At 38.5% G+C, this 26,001-nt stretch overlaps 1 protein-coding gene across 1 annotated transcript in view; it reads right to left on the reverse strand.

Annotated features, from left to right (window-relative positions):
- MATN2 (matrilin 2) overlaps positions 1-26,001 on the reverse strand; it is a 66,387-nt gene that overhangs the window by 38,398 nt on the left and 1,988 nt on the right. Inside the window, 3 exon segments of the mRNA XM_009891920.1 lie at positions 3,387-3,509; positions 7,868-7,990; positions 13,365-13,934. Of these exon segments, the coding sequence (XP_009890222.1) occupies positions 3,387-3,509; positions 7,868-7,990; positions 13,365-13,934 (816 nt within the window).

Below are 26,001 nucleotides of genomic sequence, written 5' to 3' on the forward strand. Positions count from 1 at the left end.
TTAAAATTTTAGAAGTCTTAGATATCTTAGGTATCTTAGAGAGAAACCTTTGGCTCCTAGAGAGAACCATGATGTGTATGTTCTGCTGAAATTGTCTCTTCATTCTCTGGACGAAGAGGAGGGAGTAACCTTAATGAAGTCACTGCTTTTTACAAAATTGTTGTTGTGCTCAGTGTTTTCTGGTATCCTGCTCACTTGATAATAAATAATTCACAGAAAGGATTGGTTAACTAGCTTAAGAGTAATGAAAACTGAGAGTTATAACTACTGATTCAGTACTATACATAGTGTCCTTTAAAAGATTTTCAGCAAGCATGATTATTCATTAGTGATCACATCTGCAGAAGCTGTACATTCTTGGTAGTAGCATATTCCTCAAAAATTGCAAATTGTTCAAATATGAAAAGTTAAATTCTGGAGACTGACAGCTAATAGGATTTGCAGACAAGTTAGCAACAAACCCGCAAATTACCCAGACAATCTTTTCCTGTTCAGGAAATGTAGAGAGGCTAAGTTCTGCATGGGAAAAACATAATTAATATACATTGAACCATTCATGTGCATCAGTAAGAAATGAAAAAGTTAAATGGTCAAATAGATGCAAAAGAAAATTGAAAAATAGAAGTGCTAATAATGTGCTTTAAACCCACAATTAATACTGCTAATTATTGCAGGGGTATGAATAGCATGAATTCATGTGTTTATGCTAAACTAGGAAATCAAGAGGAGAGGAAAGACAGCTATAAAATTCAAAATATTATAATGAACCCATGCATGAACGGTATCTTGAAAATAATTGAAAATAACTGAGACTATGAAAGCTTCAAATGTCATCAATTGAACTTATAATAGGCTGGTATCTCTCCATGCTGAAGAGTCAGTGAAGAGGTAGAAAAAAAAAGTTAAAGATGTATCACACCTCCAAATAGCACATTTCAGACTTTGCAGAGAAATCATTAACAAGCAAAAAACAACTGTCACCATAAGAAATTTAATAAATGGCATAAAAATATTTTTAAGATTTTAATGAGAAAAATAGACTTTGTATTTATTATAGAGGCTAATATTATGTTTGACACACAAAGAATTTTACCAAAATTGATTTTTATCCCTATGGTGTTATGGTAGCTACCTTCCTGGTAAGAATATCTTGGGCTGTAAAGGACCCTTCAACTAATAGAGAGAAAATACTAACAACAGCTGATGACACTAAGCATGAATATTTTGGATTAGAACATATGGTAGGAAAGAACTTGGGATGAAAGAACCTACCAACATGAGTCACGGATTTTCTGTCTCAGGATATAGTCAAATCAATAGCAGAGAAATATATGCTTTATTCTATCACAGGCAGAGGTCATGATTAGCTAAGCTTATTGGATGAACTTCTGTGGAGTCTCAGATATAAAAATTTGTGCGAAAACATCTACCAGGACTTCTTGCCTAAATAGCATTAGCTGCATTTTCAAAACAGTTCAACTCCAGAAAGCAGGTTCTTAAAATGGTGTATTAGTGGCCAAATTATGCTGAAGATAAATTATGTTGAGAAAGTTAAACACTCCTGTACTGAGATAATAAAGCTACAAGTAAGGGAAACATTTCTGAAGAATATGTACACAGTGAATGTTCTTCAAAACCGCATATGTTGTCCTAGGTCTAAAAAACCTCAAAACCTCATTTGTGTGTTACATGCAGAAAGTTCAGTCCACAAACTATCATCTATTTTGCATCTCAAAATAAGATTATCCTGCAAGGTAATAGCTCTCTGAAGGTAATAAGAAACAGATTATATTATGTTAGAGTTGTTTAAAATGACAAGAAAGAGTAAACTCTTGGACAAAAGCATTGTGGTGGCCTGTGGCAAATCTGGGGCCAAGGATTCACTTGGATTCACTTCCACAGGACTTCAGCATGTGTTTGAAATTAAGCATGCATTTAAGTGTTTGCCTGAAGAGAATACCTAACAAATAAGGCGATTTTTTTCAAGGACTTGCTAGGGGGTTTTTGTGTGGTGGATACCAGAAGACATATTTTCCCAAAATGCAGCATGGGATGAAAAGTTTACGAGAAGGCTAATAGGCTAGTGAAAAAGATTATCCTAAAATTATTTACTGTGTATAAATGGGGAAGAAGACTGAGATAATTATACAGTAATAGAGAGGGGAATATCTTTTGTGTTAAAAAATTATTGCACTGTATCTCCACACTCACTCTTTGAAGTTGCAATTCTTAGAGCTGATGTCTTCTTCTTTAGAAGAAGATGGCCTATGGCATCCTGGGGTGCATCAAGAAGAGTGTGGCCAGCAAGTCAAGGGAGGTCATCCTTCCCTTCTACTCTGCCCTGGTGAGACCGCATCTGGAGTATTGTGTCCAGTTCTGGGCTCCCCAGTTCAAGAAAGACAGGGATCTGCTGGAGAGGGTCCAGCAAAGGGCTACGAAGATGACTGGGGGATTGGAACACCTCTCTTATGAGGAAAGGCTGAGGGACTTGGGTCTTTCTAGTCTACTCCGGAGAAAAGAAGACTGAGGGGGAATCTTATTAATGCTTACAAATACTTAAAGGGAGAGTGCCAGGAGGATGGGAACAGTCCTTTTTCAGTGGTGCCTAGTGATAGGACAAGAGGTAACAGGCACAAACTTCAGCATAGGAAGTTCCATCTTAATACGAGGAGGAACTTCTTTACTTTGAGGGTAGTGGAGCACTGGCACAGGCTGCCCAGAGAGGTTGTGGAGGCTCCCACTCTGGAGACATTCAAAACCCGCCTGGACGCCGTCCTCTGCAACCTGCTGTAGGTGACCCTGCTCTGGCAGGAGGGTTGGACTAGATGATCCCCAGAGGTCCCTTCCAACCCTGACCATTCTGTGATTCTTTACTGACCATAGCGAAAATTAAAGGCACGCAGTGGATGGGTTCTTAAGGAGGGCTAAACTTTCTTTAAAGTCACCTTCCCCAAAAGAGTTTGACCATAAAACCAAGTGAAAAATGGCAAAAAATTGTCCACTTTCAAGTTTCTCCATGTATAACTTCTGCCTGAAGAGGAGCTACCAAGTTTGTCTGGCTTTGTTTGTCATTTAATGGCCACATATATCATGCCAGTACATTGCTGGCCACCTACATGGATCTAGAATAAAACATCTGGTGTGTTGTCTCAAAACAGCAATGTTACTTACTGTGTGAAATTAGTTGGAACAATTTTCCCAAGCCACCATTCATTATCAGTAAAGGCCTATGAACATGCCAATACGTGTTCTTCCTTATCTACCACTCATGTAGGAGAAGAGAACTTGCCATCAATTGTCTATGGCTAAACTACATATTAATTTACATTGAATTTCCCTTTGGTTTGTGTCAAGAGATAAATCTGAATTTCTAAACTTATACTCACCGACACAATTCTTTCCATTTGCATCAAGCTCATACCCTTCATAACACTGACAGACGTAAGACCCAGGTGTGTTCACGCAAATCTGCTCACAGGCATGTTTCTCCACAGCACAAAGGTCCTGAGCTACGAAACATAATTACATGAATATGAAATTCTTGGGCCTTCTATAATGCACAGGTAGACTATAAATCAAAAATAAATTTCAGGAATCTATGCACAACTCTTTAGAGATGAGCTCATTTTAACACAGATCATGTCAATGTTCTGTCAAACAGTTAAAGTCTTATGCCAGCAAGAACAACCACTCAAAGCTGAGGACCTCGCTCCTTCAGCTGAAGGCAATGACTATCGAAGGGCCAATGGTCCCTAGTAGAGTTGCTTGACTGTATATTTCTCTCAAAAGTTTGAAGAGCATTCTTCAGTTTTTGTGGGGAAAAAAAAAAGTGTTTATTTATGTCGTCTTTTTTTTTTTTTGCATAACCCTCCCAGATAAACGATGATGAGGTTGGAAAGGGGAAGAAAAGGAAGACACAACACAGGGAAGACTTGGGGACATTTCATTTCTGAGGTTTTTTTCAGTTTTGTGCAAAATACCGTAACAAGTTACACCTCCCAAGCAAAAGATCTCATTAGAAAAATTACTACGACAAATTATGTCAGTTCATCACATGGCCCAGTGAAGCACATCGAGCTTTCTTTTCAGTAGACTAAAGTTTTCTGAGAACCCCAAGTTTCCCCAGTGAAATCTCTGGAAAGCAGAGTACTTTGTGTTGCTCAGGATCAGGCTCAAAGACTGCTTGGCACATAATGATCCTTTACAGCTACAAAAAAGGCTTTTGGGTCATGTTTGAGGAAACTAGCCATGCAAATACGATTTTTCTTTTATAGCTGTCTGCTTCATATCAAATGGCATGATGAACAGCATAAACAGTCATTTAACTCTCTTGTTCCAGTATAAACACCCACAAATAGATAATTTTCCAGCTTGTTTCAGCTACATTTCCTCTTTCGTACTATTTTGTGTATTAATGCATGATTTGAACATTTCTAGAGAAGAATGGAAGAGATTAAGTTAAACAAACAAATACAGTGTAATGAGTAAAGAATAGCCATTATCTGACACAACCACCCTTCTCTAGAAAAGTTAGACGAGAGTATGTGAAAGGAACATCCTTTGCATGGATGCAAAACCATCCTAATGAAATAAATGTATGAATATTTCAAGTTAGACAAAAGACCTTCTTTTTCCCTAGTTCTGTTATGGGAGATAGCTGAGTAGCCCCCTCCCCACATGGAAAGCAACAAATCACAAGTATGGCAGATTTTCTTCCTTCAATGCAAGGAAATAATGTTTTTAGAAATAATGTTATAATGAAATGTATCAAGGAACAAAACTCTCATCCATTCAAAAGAAAAATGCACCCTTTTCCAGCCTGAAGCAAAGTTGTCAATTCATTGCTGATTGAAGCCAATTGGTTAAGGGCTTTTAAGCACTGAATATGGATATGATGTACTCTCACAACATAGAAAAAAGGGAACAGAAGAATGAAGAGTATAACTAGGTACAGAAGAATGAAAAGAGTATAACTTTAGGTACATACCATTCATCTTTTCTGCAGTGTTTAATTTAGAAAGTGTTACAATATATATGTAAGGAAACTATTTGTTCATGAAAGAGCTGACAAATACGTCCAAACCTTAGATAAATACATCTGGTTTATGTTGTATTCATGTATTGCACTAAGCATAAACATGATGAAGATTTATTTTACTTAGAGGTCAAGTAAGAAACACGTTGTCTCTGTGGAGTTGTCGACAATCAGCAGCCAATGAAGGTAACCAAAATGGTCACAGCCTGTGGGTTTTTCTATCGTCGTGCTTCCCCTTACCCCCAGAAACAAGCTGTCCAGTTTGTCCAGGCTTGGTCCCCTTTCCTCCTGAATTCTGTTACTTCTCTTGGGAGTTTTTAGACATAATGGTCTGACCTTGTCTAGACTGCTACATTATCATCTCCCTCCTTCACCAATGCCTTGCACCATCCTAGCACATTTAAGGCCAGTTTGATGGCTCTCAATACTAGATTTCCAGTGCTAATTGCTAAAATTAGTTTATAGTTTGGTGACGTTAAAAAATGTCCATTAGAAGTAGGCTACAAACACAGTGAATGACTCATTTCCCTTTCATATTTAGCAAACTGCTATCTAGTATCATCTGATTGATGATCAAAGCAAGTACAGAGTTAAGCAAATCATGTGTGACAGGTAAGTGGAGAAAACTAATGTGACAGCTAAAAACAAAAAGTAAAGCAATGCAGCAATGGGCTTTGAAAAATGGTAGAGAGGGAACATACTGAGGGCTACTGTGCATGGCTCACCAGTTGGAAAACTACACACCATTCCAAAACTCTCTTGAAAATTAATCTGTAATTTGAAGCAGTGCAGTGCCCAAAAGCTGAACTACTGGCTGATAAAAACTACGGAAATGTAACAGAATAAAAAAGAAAATATAGTAAAGAAATAATTTTTCATACTTGTAATTAATTTTTTTTAATTGACTCAGAAAAAAAAATCAATTGTCAAAATTGATGTTAGGGGTGAGGATGGGGAAAAATGTACGAGAGGAAATTAAAAAAAGAGAAATTTTGAATTTCAAATAATTTCCAGAAAATTGAAAGCAAAAGTATTCTTTCTTAAAAATTCTTTAAGAAAATTAATAACATGAGGAAGGTTTAAAAGAAAAGTTTAAAGGATATGAAAGTTTTAAGTAAGAAGCATTTTAAGAGGGACACAATAAAAAGAATAGGTTAGAGAATATTATTGAAATGTGATTACATAGTTGGAGCCATCATTTGGGATTCTGACCACCCTCTTTCTGAATAGCTACAGCAAATATGCGGAAGCAGATAAAATAGGCTGTGTGAAAAATTGTTCTTGTCACTATTCTTGTCTTGGCTCAGCTGGTAAGCCAAATAATAATTAGGAGATATTCTAGATTGGATTGATTATTTTTTTTTGCATTTTCTTGAGGAAACAAAACCACAAATAAAGTGTTAAATTTGTTCCATTTAACACAAAACATTTCCCTATAATTCACACACATGCATATGAAAATGTCTACATTTGGTAAAGGATGCTGGTGAGAAGGACTAGAAAACAGAGATTCCTAAAAGTAACACATCCCATAACTTGACAGCATAGGAGGTGAACAGCTCAAAAGAAGTTTCCTGCTGTAGCCCATGCAGCAGCAAGAATGTCCAAATCGCTCCAGTGCCGACATTCTTTTGTTCCCATTTCTATTTACTGAGGCTCTGACTGAAACCATGTGTCCCGCCGCACGTGTAAGGACTCTAATCCCCAAGCTGCAGAGTTGCCTCAGATACTCACTTACTCCTGCTGGTTCGGTGGTTGTTAAGTATTTGATAGAAAATACAACATTAAGCAAGAGAGACTAAGAACCCTCTAATTTCAAGCTACCGGATTGTTTTACAGCACTCTCCTCAGATGTGGAATACATGAGTTCAAACACAAGGACAGGATTTGAGCCTGCATCCTTCACCTTAATTCTAAATTATCAGTTGTGAGGGGTACATCCTATGCTCTCACCATGACTGTATCCTCCAGCTTTTTGAAAAGACATTTTCCAAACTTTTTCTTCTGGCTAGAATCAGTTTGGCAAATTTCACTTGAATCCATGCACTGCTGTGGGATAAGAAACTGCATTTTTTGCAAGTATGTTTTCCACAAGTAACTAAAAATAGTATTTCTTTAAAATAATAGTGGATACAGAAATAAATTTGGCATACCTGTCTAATGTAGTCTGCTGTTAATTACTAGGAAGCAAGTTAAAAGGGACATAAGAAACACTGCTTACAAAGATATACAAAGCGAAATACAGTTTGTTATTATAAACTATAAAGCAAATTACTTAAAAACTCAACCCTTTCAAAGAAGGACATGAGAGCATAAGCCAGACTTTTGAAACTATTCTTTGAACAGTTGCAAGCCCTTATACTTCAAGCAGCAGTTAGGAAGAGAATTTCAGAACGGCAAGTTATTTCACAGTTCTCTAGTATGGGGTTTATTGCACTTTTCTGTACTATTTAGTGCTGGTTGCTATCTAGACAAGTTACTAAAGGAGTTGGATTCACTTCACATGAGATGATAAAACAGTTCTTTCCTTGACTGTTGCTTCATTGTTGAACTTATTACACCAATAAAATTCAAATGCAACTTTATGTAGTTACAGTGTACATCTGCAGAGCTGTGTATAAAAATTAGCTTGACGTATTTCAGAAAGGTTTATAAGAACTTCATTTACACAAACCAAGAAAAAGAATTACAACTTCACTTTTTCAGACTCTTTCTGATGATTACCATTCATTACATACTGAGCTCAGTCCCTTATGAGCACGACAAAGAGGGTATGTGATGTTAAGCACTTTTGGGGAGCATGAAAGAGAAAAGTTAAGAAAGATAACATACTGCTGCAAGTCTTCTGGTCAGCATTCAGAATGTATCCTTGTTTACATTTGCATACATAGGAGCCAGGGGTGTTTATGCAGAAGTGATCACAGCGATGCTCAACTGTACTGCACATATGGGGCACTGAAAGAAAAAAGTAAAACGTTATTAACTGCTGGTCTTACTTACTTGTGGTCACAACTGAAAAGAAAAAGTGCAGAAAATGTTACTGAAGTAATTTAGAAAATTTAAATTAAACGTTGACAGTAAAGACAAAAATGGAAACTTGAGCCTGAAAGACTGTAAAAAAAATCCTCAACAAAGAGCACTATGTATTTATTCCTAAAAAAAAAAAAAAAGGAATCCAGATATTTTCTGTCTGGTTGACATTGGTGGCATGTTTTTGAACATGAAATTACATGTGGAATGGAGATATAAACAAAATAAAAATACACAATACAATATCTAGAAAGACTAATTACTTGGTGGTCCCAAGAAGACAATGAAACAAACCTACCGCATTCAAATTTAGAAAATAAGTGGAATTTAAGTACAAACTGTTCTAGAGGACATTCAATTTCTTGAATGAGGAAAATCAACACACAGCACAATACTAAAGAAAAATGACTGGAAAACAGCTTGATGAAGAATCTGGTTTCCTTAGTTATTACTGTCGAGGAACATACAAGCAATACATGATGACACTGAGGTCATGCATCTCCAAGATTCAGTAAGTGGGCGTTGAGCTGAGCTACACTCCAGAGTATGTCTTTCTAAGTCTATTTTTAATCTATTTGTAATTTATGTCTCTAATAGCAAGTAGTAAAATGCAACAGAATGAGACAGTAAGAAAGAAAAAGAATAGTGAGCCCACTCTGTCAAATTCGTTGCTGAACTATTTTTCTCCAGATCAGTAATTGGGAATTAAGACATCTCCTTGATGTTTTCTTTCCACTGGAGCATTGCTTGTATGTAATTTCTATAATATATAGGTGAATTACTTCTCAAAGAACATTGTGTGGAAAACAATCTATTTTGCTCAACAACAATTAGGGATTGAAGTGCTCCTTATTGTGCTAGGTTGACAAAGCTCAAAATTTATGGGATAGATATTAACAGTAATCTTCTAGCAGCCACAACTGAAGCCTGATAAATAACTTAATGTGGTATCTGTGGTACTTGTGGAAAAAAGATGTGGTTTTGAGATACATACTATGTATCTGGTCTTTGGAATGCTTACCAGAGTTATGCATTTATTACTAATCTACAAACCACCACAGTTCCCAAATCTCTTAATCAGCTTTTCGGATCTCATAATTTTCTGCCATAATAAAACTTCTCAAGTACTTTTATTTATGTGAATACAGACCTGCTTGGACTTCTTGTATTTTCATCTTTCTGTCATTCTGAAAATGAAGTTTATGACCTCTAATACTTTCTAAACAGAAGTTTCCTCCTGGCTATATTTCACTAGCTTTCAACATCAGGTATAGCTTTTTATAACCAAACAAGCACTTTCAAATATGACAAATTAAAAATATAATCATTTCAGTAGTTTAAGCCTCAGAAAATCTTACCATATATTAATGCTACAGAATGGGAATCTATAGAACATTACTCCAAAACCAGTCAGTCCTCCCATATAAAAAAAAAAACATAAGGTTGCAAAACAGAGTACTAAAAAAGGAAAAAAAAAAGCATTCGATGATAGGTGTCCCAATAACTCAGTCCCTTCTGAGAATATATTGTTACCATCTGTTACCAATCTTCTGATATAATATCACAGAAATTTTTTTCCAAAGTGTCTTTGTTGCACTCATTTCAAAGAATCAGTGGTACCCTGGTCATCAGTCAGACTTCTGTGGTGGAGGCGGCTGCTCTCTGTGTGATTTCTGCAACTTCATTTGTTGCAGGAGGTGTTTGGTGGACACAGCCAGGGACTGAAGTAATAGAAAGGGTGATCTCATAGTTAAGGAATTTGAATGTAAGCCTTGTGAGTTAGATTTTATCTCTGTCTATGTCACAGGATCCTTATTTGATTTTGGGCAAGGCAATAATATCAGTACCTCCAAGCGAGCATCAGCCTTCACACTGCATGTGTTCAGCTAGAGACACCTGAGTGTGGATTTGCAAGAATGTGGGGCTCTCTCAGCTGCAAGTGAAGGCTGTAGAGCTGTGACTGGTATGTTATATTAGTGTAAAAATGCTAAATGCCCCAGAAAACCACATCAGGAACTGTACTAAGTCAAATATTTAAAGTTAGTGGGTGATCTTGACAGTCTTAACTCTGTTTCTGCACCTCCATTCCTTCAATGTAAAATGAGGATGACATCACTTTATAGAAGAGTAATCAAGACACTTATTTGCTCCGGACTGCTCTATCCCAACTTCTGTCTTTCTCACTCTTCTTCAATTCAGTCTCCACCCCCTTTCCTGGATTCTGTCCTCATTTCTGTTTTTCTTTGGAGTTTTCAAGTCTTGTCTCACTCCTCATGCCTCTGATTTTCCAGGATACTGTTTGTTTCTCTTTTACCTTGCTGACTGGTAATAAAAAGAGACCCCTAGGATCCCTTAGCTTCAGCTGCTGTTTCTGACACCCCGAAATCTTTAACAGCCAGAGGCAGCAACTATAGGGAAAGTGTGACTTAGCAGATGATGGAGCACAGCCAGTTTACTGAGGGACATGATGCCGTCCAGAGGGACCTGGACAAGCTCTAGAAGTGGGTCTGTGTGAACCTCATGAGGTTCAACAAGGCCAAGTGCAGGGTCCTGCACCTGGGTCGGGGCAAGCCCTGGTACCAATACAGACTGGTGGGTGAAGGGATTGAGAGCAGCCCTGCCAAGAAGAACTTGGGGGTACTTGGGGATGAAAAGCTGGATATGAGCCGACAACGTGCACTCACAGCCATGAAAGCCACCCGTATCCTGGGCTGCATCAAAAGAAGAGTGGCCAGCAGGTCAAGAGACGTGATTATTCCCCTCTACTCTGCTCTGGTGAGACCCCACCTGGAGTAGTGTGTCCAGCTCTGGAGCCCTCAGCACAGGAAAGACATGGACCTGTTGTAGCAAGTCCAGAGGAGGGCCACAAAGATGATCAGAGGGATGGAGCACCTCTCCTATGAGGGCAGGCTGAGAGAGAGAGCCTGGAGAAGAGAAGCCTGGAGAAGAGAAGGCTCCAGGGAGACCTTACAGCAGCCTTTCAGTACTTAAAGGCGGCCTACAGGAAAGATGGGGACAAACTTTTTAGCAGGGCCTGTTGCAATAGGACAAGGGGTAATGGCTTTAAACTAAAGGAGGGAAGATTTAGGCTAGATATAAGGAAGAAATTTTTTATGATGAGGGTGGTCAAACACTGGAATGGGTTGCCCAGAGAGGTGGTAGATGCCCCACCTCTGGAAATATGCAAGGTCAGGTTGGACGGGGCTCTGAGCAACCTGATCTAGTTGAAGATGTGCCTGCTCGTTGCAGGGGGGTTGGACTAGATGACCTTTAAATGTCCCTTCCAACCCAAACTATTCTATGATTCTATATGGATTTTTCTGTCTTCTAGGAACTAGGTAATCCTAGTAATCCATGGGTAAACAGTGGTTAATTTGATTTACTTTTTATTTTCCCCACGGAGCTTCATCACTTGGCCAGGTTATTCTCTTATATTCACAGGAACCATGAAGACACATTCCAACAGACATAAGGGCAATCCAGACACAAGGACAGCTCCGGTGCCAAGGTCTTTTCCCACAGCATGAAGGCCAGCAGACTGCATGCCAGGAGACTTGACCAGAGGGATGCTTTCAATTGCTCTAGCAAAGAAACAAGGCGTCCATATGTTCAACTGAGCTGCAATGATACTGCCTCTGGGTCCACACTGGAGAGGACTTAAAAAAACTAATCACATTTCCCAGGAGGAATGTAGGTGCTCGAGGAAGCAGAGGCTATGGGTGCTTAGATTGCTCTCTTGAACTTTAGCAAGCTGAATGCTGCTTCACAGCCCAGACTCAATAAAATATTAAAGATCCTACCTGCAATTTAGTCCCTTAAGTTGAAATCCATAAGAATCTAACAGCTTAAATTCTCTGTTGCATCCGGGCCTGGGTTTTTAAGTGCGTTTTTGGATCTCACCTTCAATTTCTGACACAGCAAATGTTGTGGAGGCATTCCCTGAGAAAAGGAGGCAGCAGCAATCTTTCTTTATCACCTCCATATTCCTCCATCTGGGAGTGTATGGTTTTATTGAGGATCACATATATTTGGATTAAAAGTGAACTATAAAACTCTGATACATTTATTGGACACTGCCTAGTCAGAAAAAAATGAGTAAGAGGTATTTGTACCGGATTTGTTTCTAAAATGCAATTAAAAACATCAAATAAGATGAAGTTTTGAAGCAGTGGCTGTTCATTCCATTTAAACTCTCAATCCATGTTTAGTTTACTCTTTCTTGGTTTTTAAATGTATCTTACTACGCCAGCTAATAATATGGCAAGGAAGAAACAGGAAAAAATCTATTATCTCATGAATGTCTGTGATGGTGTTTTGTGCTGATGCAGTTCAGCTGGAGCCCTGTTGCTCTTTGAAACAATTTTGGAAAAGACCAAGTAAGGAAAATTCTCCAGACTATCCTGACAATAAGTCTCAGTTCTTTTCTGGCAAAAGCATCCCTAGAGATGAGTGAGCATTCAATCTCGCCATGCATTTTTTTCTGGACTCTGCTGAAAATGCCTCAGCTTAGTGCCAAATCTGCATGAAGATCTTTCATATTTATCTCAGGAAAAACTAAAAAAGAAAATTGTATTAAGTACACAGATTGGAATAAAATTAATTATGTATGCCACGATACTTGTAAAAGGTAATTTCTTACCAGGGAATTACAGATGGAAGTGATTTCTCTGTTATAAATTAATACCTATTACAATATTATTTACTTTATTGTATGAATGAATACTATAACTGTAATGGCTTTTCCTAACTTTCTGTATTTAAAATGGATAGAATAAAAACACTACTATGTCTCTGTGTCTCACTTCGAATCACACGGCATGCACATAGACAATTATTTGCACAAAATTAATATGTAAGCTTTGGAAGAGAAATCCATGAACTCCATAGATTTTTTGAAATAACGAAAAGACTGTTTATCAGTTTGAAGTTTCAGTACTAAAGGGACATTACATGTAAAATCAATACATGAAACTACTCGTATAACATTCAAACAGCGGAGGGTTGTAAATTTATGGCTATTATGCAATGAATAGGAAAATCATGATATGTGTGTTTGCCTCACTGCTTATGACCACTAGGAATTAGATCACATTTTATGGCACTTAGCAGTAGAATTAGTTTTTCCCCATATGTGAGACTGCTGTTCTGAATGTTATCTGGCTAGTCTCCCTTTTTTCAATATGTATATCCTAACAGATAAGGCTCCATGTAAAAAAAAAAAAAAGAGTTTAATTATAATGCATTTTTTTCTGTGTTTTACTTTCATCTATGCATTCAAATCTATAGATAAAAACCTTACCACAAAGTTTAGTCTGGAAGGCAGAGGTCAGCGTTTCAATCTGACTGAAATTAGCAACCAGAAACACATGCTCTTCATGTGGCTCACTCCCAATGGACTTCAGCGTGTTCATATCTACTCTTCCCACTCCGATGGCAAAAATCAGGATACCCGAGTTACGAGCTTTTGCAGCAATCTCTGCCACTGGATCCTGAGGTCTCCCATCCGTCACTATCATGATAATTCGGGGCACATTCTGCTTCAGAGGTCGAGCTCCTTCTGACTCTGAAAATGCGATGTTCACTGCATACTGAATAGCCAGTCCAGTCATGGTGCCAGTTGCCAGGTGCATCATCCTCTTCACTGCTCTTTCAATATCCTGCTTCCTCCTGAATGTCTTCAGCGAGAACTCATGTTTGACTGTGCTGCCGTACTGAATCAGACCTACTCGGGTGGCATCAGGATTGATGTCCAGAAACTGCAAGATGGTTAAAATAAACTCCTTCACTTTTTCAAAGTCGTAAGGACGTACACTGCGAGAGCTGTCAATGATGAAGACAAGGTCCAGACGTTTGTTGTTGCAAGTATTTTCTGGAAGGCAAAATGCAAACAAAAATAGTTTACAAGAATTTCAAAATGCAAATTGGTTCAGGTTGACCTGATGTCTCAAACATGCTGTCTAAACAAACACCCTGAGAAATGCTGGGAAAATACAGGAAAAATAGATGCCAGAACAGAGGCTACTTGAGCAACATAATTTTGGGCTCCAGTAAATAACAAAAGCTGCCTGTTATACATGATCAGTACTTTTTTCTTCTCTGATATCAGTGCCCAGAATGGCTACCAGTGGAACTGGTAGATACTTGTGCTGTACCCTGTTTTGTCATTGTTGAGATTTTGACCTCATCCCCCACGCAGGATGGAAACCCCCTCTGAATTACATAGTTACTATTTGAGAGGGTTGCACTGTGATGCTTTTTGTGGCAGTGTCTGAGAATTTAGAAATCTAACACACTGATGAGGCAGTGTGGTATCAGTCCTCCATTTCAAACATGGAAAACAGAACACAAAGAAATTCAGGTTGAAAGCATCTGTTAATTGCAGTGACCAATATGAGACGTGAAGGGACTGATTTTTCAGGGAACTTGGCATTAAGCAGCACTTCGCATGTACAAAGTACAGCTCTCAATGACGTCAACTGCAGCTGTGAGTGCTCAGCACTTCTGCAAATCAAACCCCATGATTTCAAACACATAATTAATGGCCATCTGGGAAAAGTCTCATCTATTGGACTAGCTCAGCATCATACAGAAATTCTGTGGCTGCATGAAAGAGAAAATCCTCTTGTCTACAGTGGCACTCGACTTGGCCAAAAGACCACTCATACACTTCCTGAAATCTTCTGTTTCAGCCATCAACAGTCTTTTTTCCAAAAGCCACTGAAGAAGAAATACCACAGGCTATGCCTATATCTGACAATTGCACAGGCAGGGCCAAGCTATCATGGATAACAGCAGAAGTGAAGGCTGGTTGCCTTCTGGGCATGCTACCGGCTTTCTAGGACTCTGGGTATACATCCTCTGGCTTCTGCTCAGCATCCTTCTTTTTTGAAAGACTATGAGGCACATGCATGAGTTGCATGATGAGAAGGGATAGGGACTGACCATGCACAGAAAGCCAGCACATGGCAGGCTTAAGGTGAGCAGGTGGAGGTGAGCCACGAGCATTGCCACAGAAGGCAGCATATGGCAAAAGATTAAAAGGACTTTAAATCACTTCATGGGATGCTGGTGAAAAGAAATCAACTGAGGTTCAATATTTACATTTAAGATCCCTTCAGATTAGGAAATCCCTGAGCCACAAAAGCATGGAAGCTGGGGGAATACCTGCAGATAGTATTGTCTTGTTCTGAAACTTTTCTGCATGCATCCACTTTTGTCTGCTGTCAGAGGCAGGACACTGGGTTAGATAGACCTAGGGCTTCAACCAGTGTGTCTGCTCACGTTCTTAAATTCCTGTGGCTATGAATAAAACTGTGAGGTAGCAAGTTGCCCATTTGTCTGCCTGGCTTGAAAGATTAAAGGTGGCAAAAATGCTCATCAAACTGCAGCAGCATCCTCATCTTACTAAGCTGAGATAGCCCCAACCAGTAATCTCCCTTATTGCCCAACCCAATTCAATTCCCCCTGCACGCTCATCCATCCTGTGCACTGAGGCAAATGCTCGGTGGAAAAGAAGTATCTGACTGTATAATTAAAGGTCATGTCATACTGCACAAGTACAAGTGGGCCAATCAAATACTCAATTGGAAAAACATCTGTCTGTAGCCAAGCCTTTACATGAGTTCACTTGTGACTTCTGATGAATGCAAACCATGTGCTTCTGCCAAGGCAAGGGGTGAGAAAGATGCCTGTTTTCACTTATTAACTCAGAGGCCTCTTTCATAGATTACCAAGAACATTTGTGGGCATAGAATAAAAATGCTCTTTGATGACAATAAAAATGACTGCCTGGATTTATTCATGTGCAGTCTACAGTCTGGCTTTATTCATAAGCATAGGAATATGCTCGAGTTGCTTATTCTTTCAAAATCAGAGGATGCTGAATGCAAGCCAAATTGTGCAGAAACAAAATTCCAGTTCTAATGGGATACAGATACCCTGACATATTAACTATTTTCTATCTTATTATCTTAATGACATATCTAATTATTAATATTTTTACTAATATAACATGAAATATTCCAGCACGGTTGTAACACAAAGATAATGCTACGATATGATTTGGGGGAGCAGAGCAAGGGGAGAGAAAGATAACTACAGAAAAAAGGTTAAGAATAGTCAGTATACATAAGAGGAAGGACAGAGGAGGGAGAAGGGTAAAGTGACTGCTATTTTATTTCCCTTAAAACAAGCCAAAACTAGAGCCATGATGTTGAATCCTTTTAATTTGAATATAAAGATTTGGATCCCAGTCTGAAGAGACTCAGTTACGTATTTTGAATTCAGGCATGAATCTTGGTGGGAAAAAACCTGGACGGCATTAGTGGATAGTACTACCAGAAACACTCCCCACTGTGCTAAATTACTTAAGAAAAATCTATCTGTCTGAATGCAATACGGCATATTTCAAAGGTACTTTCACTAGCAAAATTCTATCTATAGAAATACCAAACCTTTCCAAATGAAAATGTATTTATAAATAGCCTTCTGACTTGGTGGGGTTTTTTAATAACCTTGTAATTATTAATGTCGATTTAGCTAAGATAGGCTCAATGAAAAATAAAGTGTAACTCTTCTAATAAGCAAAACTCCAGCTGGGTGGTATTTTGAGGAGTGGCAATCAGTAATGACTAACAGATCTGAATACTCGTTCCCTCAGATAAATTTTCAGCAATACCTTTTCAGCAGTTAAATGCTTTTGCACTTGCCCTGTAAACTATAACATCTTCCTCCCACCAGCTCTCACATTTAAACACAGAACTTTCTCACAACTTTGGCAATCATCCTCGTACCCAAAAGTAATTCCCCTCCACTATTCTTATGAAAAGTGACATACTCATTGAAAAGAGCTACTCATCCAGAAACCTGTTTCTAAGTCAGCAGAGGTTTTGTATTGCCAACACAAAAGTTAAAAAAAAAAACTTCCATGTGAGTTGTATTATCCAAAGGGAAGGCATGGACAGGAGAGGCAAGACAAGGACAGACAAGGTAAGGGAAGGAAAAGAAGGAAAGATCGGACACAAGAGGGAAATTTTTCACAATAAGAACAATCAGCCATTGGTATAATCTCCCAGGGAAGTGGTGGATTCCCCAACATGGGACACTTTTAAGATTCAGCTTGACAGGGTGCTGGGCCATCTTGTCTAGATCGTGCTTTTGCTAAGAAAGATTGAACCAGACGGTCCTTGAGGTCCCTTCCAACTTGGTATTCTATGATTCTATGAAGATCAAGTCAATAGTAAATATATTCTCTTCCTCCACTCAATATCCAGTTTGTCTGTAAATCACAATTACGGTGATGCCACCTGCACAAAATTAACAATGAAGGGAAATTTCAGTTCTCCCTGGGAAAATCCAGCTGGGATCCAATTACCTAGCTACACAAAATAGATCTTAAAAGAATATTTCATGTTGAGCAACCTAATTTCCTCTAAAGCTGAAAATGCTATTATTTTCTCTGATCCCTGCAGGTTTCCCTCTGCTTCTTTCTCAAAGCAAATTATGGTCAGTCCTGAACCTCTACTTTGGCTTTGACAAAGCTCACACTGCTTTGACTTAGCTCACCCACCCAGAGTCTCTGTCTGAGAGTGTGTTTGTACCCTTCTCAGCTTATTTTTAACTAACGCTACATTGCCTTAATATAACTAAAGCAGCGCCAGGGAGTTTTCCTGGGCATTGGAATTGACTCTGCTGGGCTGTTAAATCATTAGAACAGTTCCTGGTATTGTTTGATCTAGGACAATTAACATTTTCTCAAACAATCCTCAGGCACGATATAAGAAGTATCGTGAGCCAGGGACCCATCCTAATAAGCAATGTGGATGCACCCACTCTGTGAGCTCAGGGTATGTAGTAGTACAGAACCAGGCTGTTTTATACCACTGGTTTCAGTGCCAGAGAGCAGCCTAAGATACAAGCTAAGCTCAGAGATCAGCTGGCCTGCGTCCACAGTATTAATCTCACCTTCCCACTAAAACAGAGTGGCTGTATGCAAACTACCTAGCGGGAATAATCCCTCTCCCCCTGTAGCCTCTGAACCACGCGTGGAGATTGCCTGGGGAGTGCTAATCACTCTGGGCCAGAGACAGCTCCAGCAATTTAACAGCAACAATAATGGTTGAGTCCCAGTGGCTGAGAATGGCCCCTGGCACTGTTTAATTTCCTCAGACAGTTCCATTTTGGGATATTCAAACCGAACACAAAGGACCCAAGTTTTAGATGGCGATTTTTTCAAAAGTTTTTGCAAGCCAGCTCCCTTGAAAAGACTGATTGCTTAAAAATGAGTTCTTTGTTTTCTATTGTTGTCCTACATCTTTATGACTCAATACTTTTTTTTTTTAATCTGGGTATTATTTATTTGGTTATGTAGAATGGATAAACGTTGAAGGCGGCTATTGCTGTATGCAAAGCAAAAAAGAGGTTAGCACAATTTGGAAAATACTACAGCAAAGTTAAGACATTGAAAAAGTAATTTGTAACAAGTAAATATTAGTTCCATGAAGATTTTTGTTACAGACTAGGACAACTGGAGCAAAAACGAAGGATGAGATCAGTTAAGAAAAAATGAGATCATAGAAAAACTACTGCCTCAGCAGGCAACACGTTAATGGCAATTTTAAGACTCAATATATTGTGTTTCTTAGTTCACTACACAGTAATGTACACACAAAAAATTACATGTCCTGTGACACTGCCAGCAATAAGACCAGGTTTATTTTTAGATTTTATCTTTGAGTAACAGAACAAAAGTCTTCACTCAGAATTAAATAAAAGATGAGAAAACTATTCTCCCAGCTAGCACATTATAAAACTTCTTCCTAAATTTCTCTTCTTTGTTTGCCATTTTATTATTTCATTTTCCCTTTAGCCCTCAGCCTTACTTGCCTCTGTTTTCTTTACAACTTCTTTCTTTATAAATCTTGATATAACTCCTATCAAATTTGTTTCAAAAAGTATGAACTCACTGGATGTCAAATATTTGTTCTTAAACTCCAGAATTCTGGTTTTCTCTAGCTAAATATACAGCCAGAAAGATTGGGTTTGACAAGTTCTCAGATATTTCCAAAAGTTCATCAAGAAGGTTTAATCTTCTTGCCATACAATCATACAAGTAAAGAATACTCAAATTTGCAGTTAATTCATAAATATACCAAGAGCAAAATGCTCTCATGGGAAGAAAGATATATCTATGTATTACCTACGTACACCTTCTAGGAAACTGCAGTAGCTTCATTTGCAAAGATCAAGCATGAAGTACATAGCACTTACTGTAATGTTGTTCCTGTTTGGAAAACACATTTTGTGGTTGTTGCCAAGAGCAAATGAAGAATAGCAGTAATTCCAAGCACTTCTTGGATCTAGTGAGACATTTTGTGCAAGTTAACTTCCACCCCTTTTCTTTTTTCTCATTTTAATTCAAAGAAGGGCAAAGGATGGTATGGTGCATTTCAGATATAATCATACCTAGCTCCTGACGTAAACATCATAAACTGCTCAGTACCCCTTTCCTGGCATGCAAACGTGCTGCAGTTGGTTCTGCAGGTGATTCCACCTCTTACTGGCGCTGGGATGTACCCTGGGTCCAAGCCCTGCCCCCATACTCCCAGGCCCTATCCCTACTCTGAGCTTTTCCCCAAACTCACGGTCCTCTGGCCCTAACTCAAAGATTCATTATGAGTTTGGCAGCTCACCCATTCCTCCTTACAAATTTCTTCATCTGGGAACACTCTAAATGCAACACAGCCTCCAGACATTTCTTTATTGCCTCTGACAAATTCTTTTCTGAACTTCCAAAATTTCTGGGAGAACTGTACAGCAGCAGGCTCTTGTCCACAGATTTCCATTTTCTTCTACATGCAAATGCTTCATTATCAGTCTCTGTGGGAGGGTCCATTACCTTGTTCTCATTTCACCTCACTATATTTCTATTCCTTTCCTGTCATCCTTTCCAAAACAACAAGGTCTTAATATAAAGTCTCTCTAATTCCAAAGTCCCACAAGTGACTCCTAGTATTTCTCCATTTCTTTACGGAGACTGGTGCTGTCCCTGGCATGAAGCCAGAGTATGGTGTAGGGACACTCAGGTTTCTTAGTTCTTTTTGCATATTTCAGCTGTTCTAAGATGGAAACTGCTGGATTTCCTGACAGTAGTCAAACCTTCTTTCACGGTCAGGAGGACCAGGGAGTGGGTTGCTTTCCCTTGCAGGGAGGGGAAGACCTAAACAGAAGAATGAAGCTCCCCGATATCCCCACACCATTGCCAGTAGCATTGACATCTATCCACCTCTTCCTAACAGAAACAAATATTGCACGCTCTCAGCTGAGCGTAGCTCACACCCAGGAGAGGAGAGGAATTCATTTCCTGTGCCATGATGGAGAAGCCTCCTAGTACACACAGTTAACGTTACTTTGAGTCCAGTTCCCAGAGACAGCCTGGAGGCATTTACTCTGCCTGTGACTCTGTCTTTTCCTGCACGCATCTGTAAAACAATAAATCACAAACAACACACACAAAAAAAAAGGTGGTTGCATGGGGGAAGATGATCTTTGTATCTTTCTCCTTGAAGATCTGAAACTCCTATCTTGCCTGAGCTACCTGGGGCACTGTTGGAAGGACACAGAAGTTATAAGAGAAAGAACAGACAGAAAAAGTAAATAGCCGTTAGCAGTAGTGTAGAAAAATTAGTGAAAAAATGTGACCTTAATGAGTTTGTGCTGTTTTTTTTCAGGACATTAACTTAACATTTTAAAAACTCCCATCCATAATTTTTTTTAAAGCCGCCCATGTCTTTGTTTATGGGGAAAGCTGTTAGCAACCTCAACATTACTCATTGATCAGCTGACCTGAAACCACATATTTCTATCCACTGGTAACAGTCTCGGTATTAGACTCTTTTCCAGAACAGTTTCAGAAGCAGCACCATGGGACAGTACCGTATCCTATTTCCTCTTGCCCCCAGAAATATGTGGGAGATCATGCCCACTGGCAAACCGTTATTTCTACCACTTCAGCAGTACTTAAATAAGTGGATGGTGTCTTCTAGCTTCCAAAGCACTTTAAAGGCATGGTGTCTTCATTCACAAGTGTCTGATTACCCACTCATGCCTATAAAAGGAGATGTTCTTCAAGTTCTGCAAATGCTTTGTCCAGCAATTTCAAGTTTATTTTGCACATACGCGCTTTTTTAATCATTAAGCTAAAGTACTCGCAATGAAGCCAAAACAACACCACACTTTTGAACATTCAGTGTTCTTTCTTTTGGCCTGATCTTCCTTCAAGTTGAAATACACAGAGGCAGCTTTGAGCTCTTTGAGAATATACACATAAAAACAGAGTTTGTGATTTTACTCAGTGAATTATTGTCATGGCAAACTCTTTTTCAAACAGAAATGGTATTTCAGAGTAATTTGTGGGGGTTGTAACAAACAATTTCAGAAATACAAAAAGCATTTGCAATTTAGTACTACTCATTTTTTTCTGTAGCAGCAGATAATCTTTCCTCCTTGTGGAAAACTTACAAATCACTTAAAAAAAAAAAAAACAAAACGGAAAAGGCAAAACAGAACAAAGAGAAGATAGAAGAGAGGAAGGAGGGAAAACAAAGGCTTTGCTAGAGGAAATACTGACACATTAAAGAAATACTGCAGAAACAGAAAATCTCTTGTGCTGCTAGAAATAGAATTATATCCCACATAACTTTAATTACTGAATTGCCCTTTAAGCGGCTGAAAAGTGAATGCTATTTTGACACATGACTTGAAAATTAATAACCAATGCTAAATACAACAATTGGCAAGCATAATGTTGTTATGAGGTTGAAAGTCGCCAACACAGACCAAAATCCAAACTTTCTGATCTCTGTGAAAGCTGGCTGAAGATAAGCATGCTCAGAATAGGACACAAATCCCTGGGGTCTGTCATGGCCCCAGATAGCCCTCATGGCTCATTAGTTGGGCCTGCTCAGTGGCTAATAGCTCCTTCAGGGAACAACTGGCTGGGCAGGGATATTATCGCCATTCAGATTTCGTCTTCGTGGACTCCAGGACCCCTGTTAGGGGCTGGGGAAGCACAGCCTCAGCACAAGCCAGGTTACCAAGCCTCAGAGCCATAGAGAGAGGGTTTCTCACTGTGAACAAAACCCAGAAATCAGCAAAAGAGAGGTCGTCTGAGCAAGTGCAACCTTCCTGCTACTGTTTTAGACCCCAGCCAGGTAGATAATGGACAACAGCTACTGCAGAGGAGAGGTCGACAGCTGAGAGATTTAGATAAAAGCTTAAAGATAAAAGTTTAAAGACTTGGCATGAAGTCCACGGGAGATCTCTCAGCTACTGTGACAATCACTACTGGGAAGCAAAGCACACAACTGCTAACACTACCTTGAGGTACAACTTTGGTAAGATGTACCTACGCACCTCAAAAGGAAGAAACGGGTGACTTACCAGACCGTAAAATGCTTTGCTCTTTCTCTTGCCAAATATAGCATTTATAGGGCAATTTTATATTTTGATTAGAGAGAGCCTAAATTGATACCTATTTGATTACCTTGTATCCTTATGAAAGTTTAGGTACCTTTTAATTAGAATTGCTTCTATTTTAACTAAATATGCAATAATTCATAAGATGTAATTTGGAACCTCTTCCAACCTTCATCTGCTGCATGGAATAGTTTTGATCTCCCCAAATACTTTACCAAAATAAGTATGTCAAACACATGATATAGTTACCATGACACGATTCTGACTTCAATTGCAATGCAGACTTCAGTTGCAATGAGTCTACTTAACATGTCTGAGGAAAAAAAACTTGTCAGTGAAGCACTTACGTAAAGAAATAACACATACACACATATGTTGAAGCTGTGAATGAGTTTCTTACAGCAGCTATCACCCTGTGTCGGCTCAGCAGTCCACATGAGCAGGAATTGGAGATGTCTGGCCAGCTCTTAGTGTATAAATGTACAACGAATTCAACCAAAACTAAACAGAAATCTTACCTGCATTCCACATCATGGACCAGACTCACTTTTGTCACATATATTCCCCTCTGATTTGCAGCTAAAATTTAACCCAGAATTGTTAACCTAATAATATTCTTGAGCCCTAAAGTTACATAGACACAAGTTTAAGAACTGGGTTGGTTATAAGAATGTTTGGAATAATTTCAACTGACTGTAGCGAGTGATTCATAAATTTTGTGAGCACTCTGTGTATTTCATATTACTTCCTTCCATATTATTAGTGGAATCATATGCATACAACCAAGAGATAAATCATTATATATTTTGTTGCAAAATATAATTTAACACAGACAGGGACATTTGCGTTTTGCAGCAGTTTCTACTGAACAGGAGCCAAGTACATTTCCTTCTTGGCCTCCCTTCCTCTCTCTGTTTCAATTTTGAGCAGTATCAGTTAATCTCTTGTAGTTTCTTTCTTCTGATATCATATAGTATCTAAAGCAATGCCTAAATGAGCTTTTTTCCTCACATAAATAGTTATTTTCAAAACCAGGTAGGTGCATGTTTTATATTCCTAAGGAACAGAAGAAATGTTATTGCTTAGAATATTATTCTACAGCTTACTCAATTGTTCCCATGCATCCACTTCAGAGCTCTCCAAAGAAATATGCCCATGTGACAAGAAATACATGCCCAGTTTATAAGAACAGAGTTCAGTAAGAAAAAACGAAACACAAAACCTTGTGTTTTTTCCACAATGTTGAAATTTTGCCTTGGCTTGTTTGATAATAAATGACTAAGATACAGTAGGCTGTAGGTCCCAAATCCCCTCCACCAAAAAACCTCACATCATCAAACACCAAAAAAAGCTACATCTTGCAAGGACTGGATACCCATTGCTTCTCAGCGTGGAACTTGCTGAAAGGTGCTGTGGACCTCTGACCATGGCCTTGAAATCACAGTATGAGAATCACTCTGGACAACTGACACAGCTCTTAATTAGTCCGTTTAGGTGCAGAAGTCCATTTCAGCTATATCTGAATGGAATTAGCTAATGTACTAGACATAATTTTATCTTCAAAACCATGTAGCCAAGTATATTTCCATTACTGTTTCTCTTTAGTATCCAAAAACTAATGCTAAGCTGGCAAACTGTGCTTTCAATGATCTGTGTGTAATCTAACACTAAGTCAAAACTCTTCAGAGCTCTGATAAAGCCTTTAAAAGAGAAGATTCAAAACCAAAAGATTAAATACCCTTAAGGAATCAGGATAAGGCCAAAGATGTAATACTTGGGATCAAATTATCGATGAGTGGAAAGAGAAGGCAAAATTTAGTTCATATGTCACTTACGGGGAGAGGTGACCACCCTCTTCTACAGTAAAGACAAATGGACCATCCTATCTCTTTCTGTTATTTCACAAGATTTTGCAAGACTATGGAAACAATCTTTTAAAACATAAGAACACCTACATTAAAACATTATTTTCCAGCAATCTAACACAAATTCTGTTATTACCAGAAATACACATGTATTTTCTAACTCTAAACCAGCTTCATATGTTCTGTAACTAATATGCTGCAAGATTTAAGAAAATGTTAACAAATTTAATTAAATTGGCACAATTGACAAGTTTTAAATACTTTTGATTCAGTGTTTAAAGAAATAAAAGCCTGAAAAGCCAAACCTAGTCAAAGATGTTTGGCTTTCAAAGGCCACACAGAGAGAGTTCAAAAACTTTGGACCCTTGCACAAAAAAATTCCAATCTTCGATGGACATCATTAGTTATATATAATTAGCAATACATATATTGTTGGCTATATAAATACCATGTTAAACAGCAATAAGTGATGCAAAGATCTTCCAAATTAAGACAACACACATCAAGGTTTAGCAGAAAAACTGGGAATAAGAAAAACATAGAAAAGATAGTTCATTCCTTCTGAAACCTTTGTTAAAACACATAGGCTATTAGTCCTAACAAGACAATTAAGAAATCTATGCAGTATTAGTGCACGGCTGCTGAAAAATTAAAACCTACTCCTACTCCTACTCCTAAAGTTGTATCCCAAAGTACTTTTATCTCTATGTTGACAATCCCACAGGATTGTCCATTCTATTTTGGTTATTTATGTTGTCAGTTTCCTGGAGCAAGGACTTTTACTTCTGTACATGGACACTACTAGTATTTTACCAATAAATAGCTACCACAGCAGTACACCTTTGTTTTAAAAATTGGTAAAACAAAGAAAAAAGGAATAAAATTATTTTAAAGCTACTAATATTTACATAGCATAATCCCTCATTTTAGCCCTAAAAACAGAGACCTCCACCCCCCACCCTGAACTTTTATTACTGTTCCAGGTATCTGTTGGTTCTTTGCAGCTATATTGCTCACTTTTGCCTGCAAACCAAGTCTCCACAACAGCAGCAGTTGTCATCGCCACCACTATTTATAATATACATATTATATAGAATGGGACAGCTTCTAATTCCTGTTAAATTGCTGCAAGTCTGGAGAGATTTTATTAAGTCAATAGGCTTGATGTCACTGAGATCATGGTTTGGCTCCGTTCTTTCTCATGTCATTTAAGGAACAGTACAGCTTTCCAGAGAGTGGCATGCATTTTACACATTCTGTTCTTTACAGAGAAGCACGTTTTAACCATGCCACTGTTTATATGCACTGCTGAATTTGAAGCAGGTGACCTAATTTATCGGAACAGAATGCAAGGCCCAAGAGTCTGACTCCAAACTGCCACGTACTTTTCCGGGCTGGACCAGAGAATGTCCCAAGTTTCTTGCATCACTTAATGTCTTGAAAAGTTTTTTTCAGCCAGACCTGCCAGAATTGTTTGCATCCTGAATGCCAAACTGAATAGCGATCCAGAATTTTCAAATGCAGGGACCACAAATTGCTTGGCTTTTGAAAGAAGAAAGAAATAATTTAATCTATACATTTTGATTTATAGTGAGT

This window comes from Charadrius vociferus, unplaced genomic scaffold (assembly GCF_000708025.1).
Source record: "Charadrius vociferus isolate BGI_N301 unplaced genomic scaffold, ASM70802v2 scaffold15, whole genome shotgun sequence".
Taxonomy (NCBI): Eukaryota; Metazoa; Chordata; class Aves; order Charadriiformes; family Charadriidae; genus Charadrius; species Charadrius vociferus.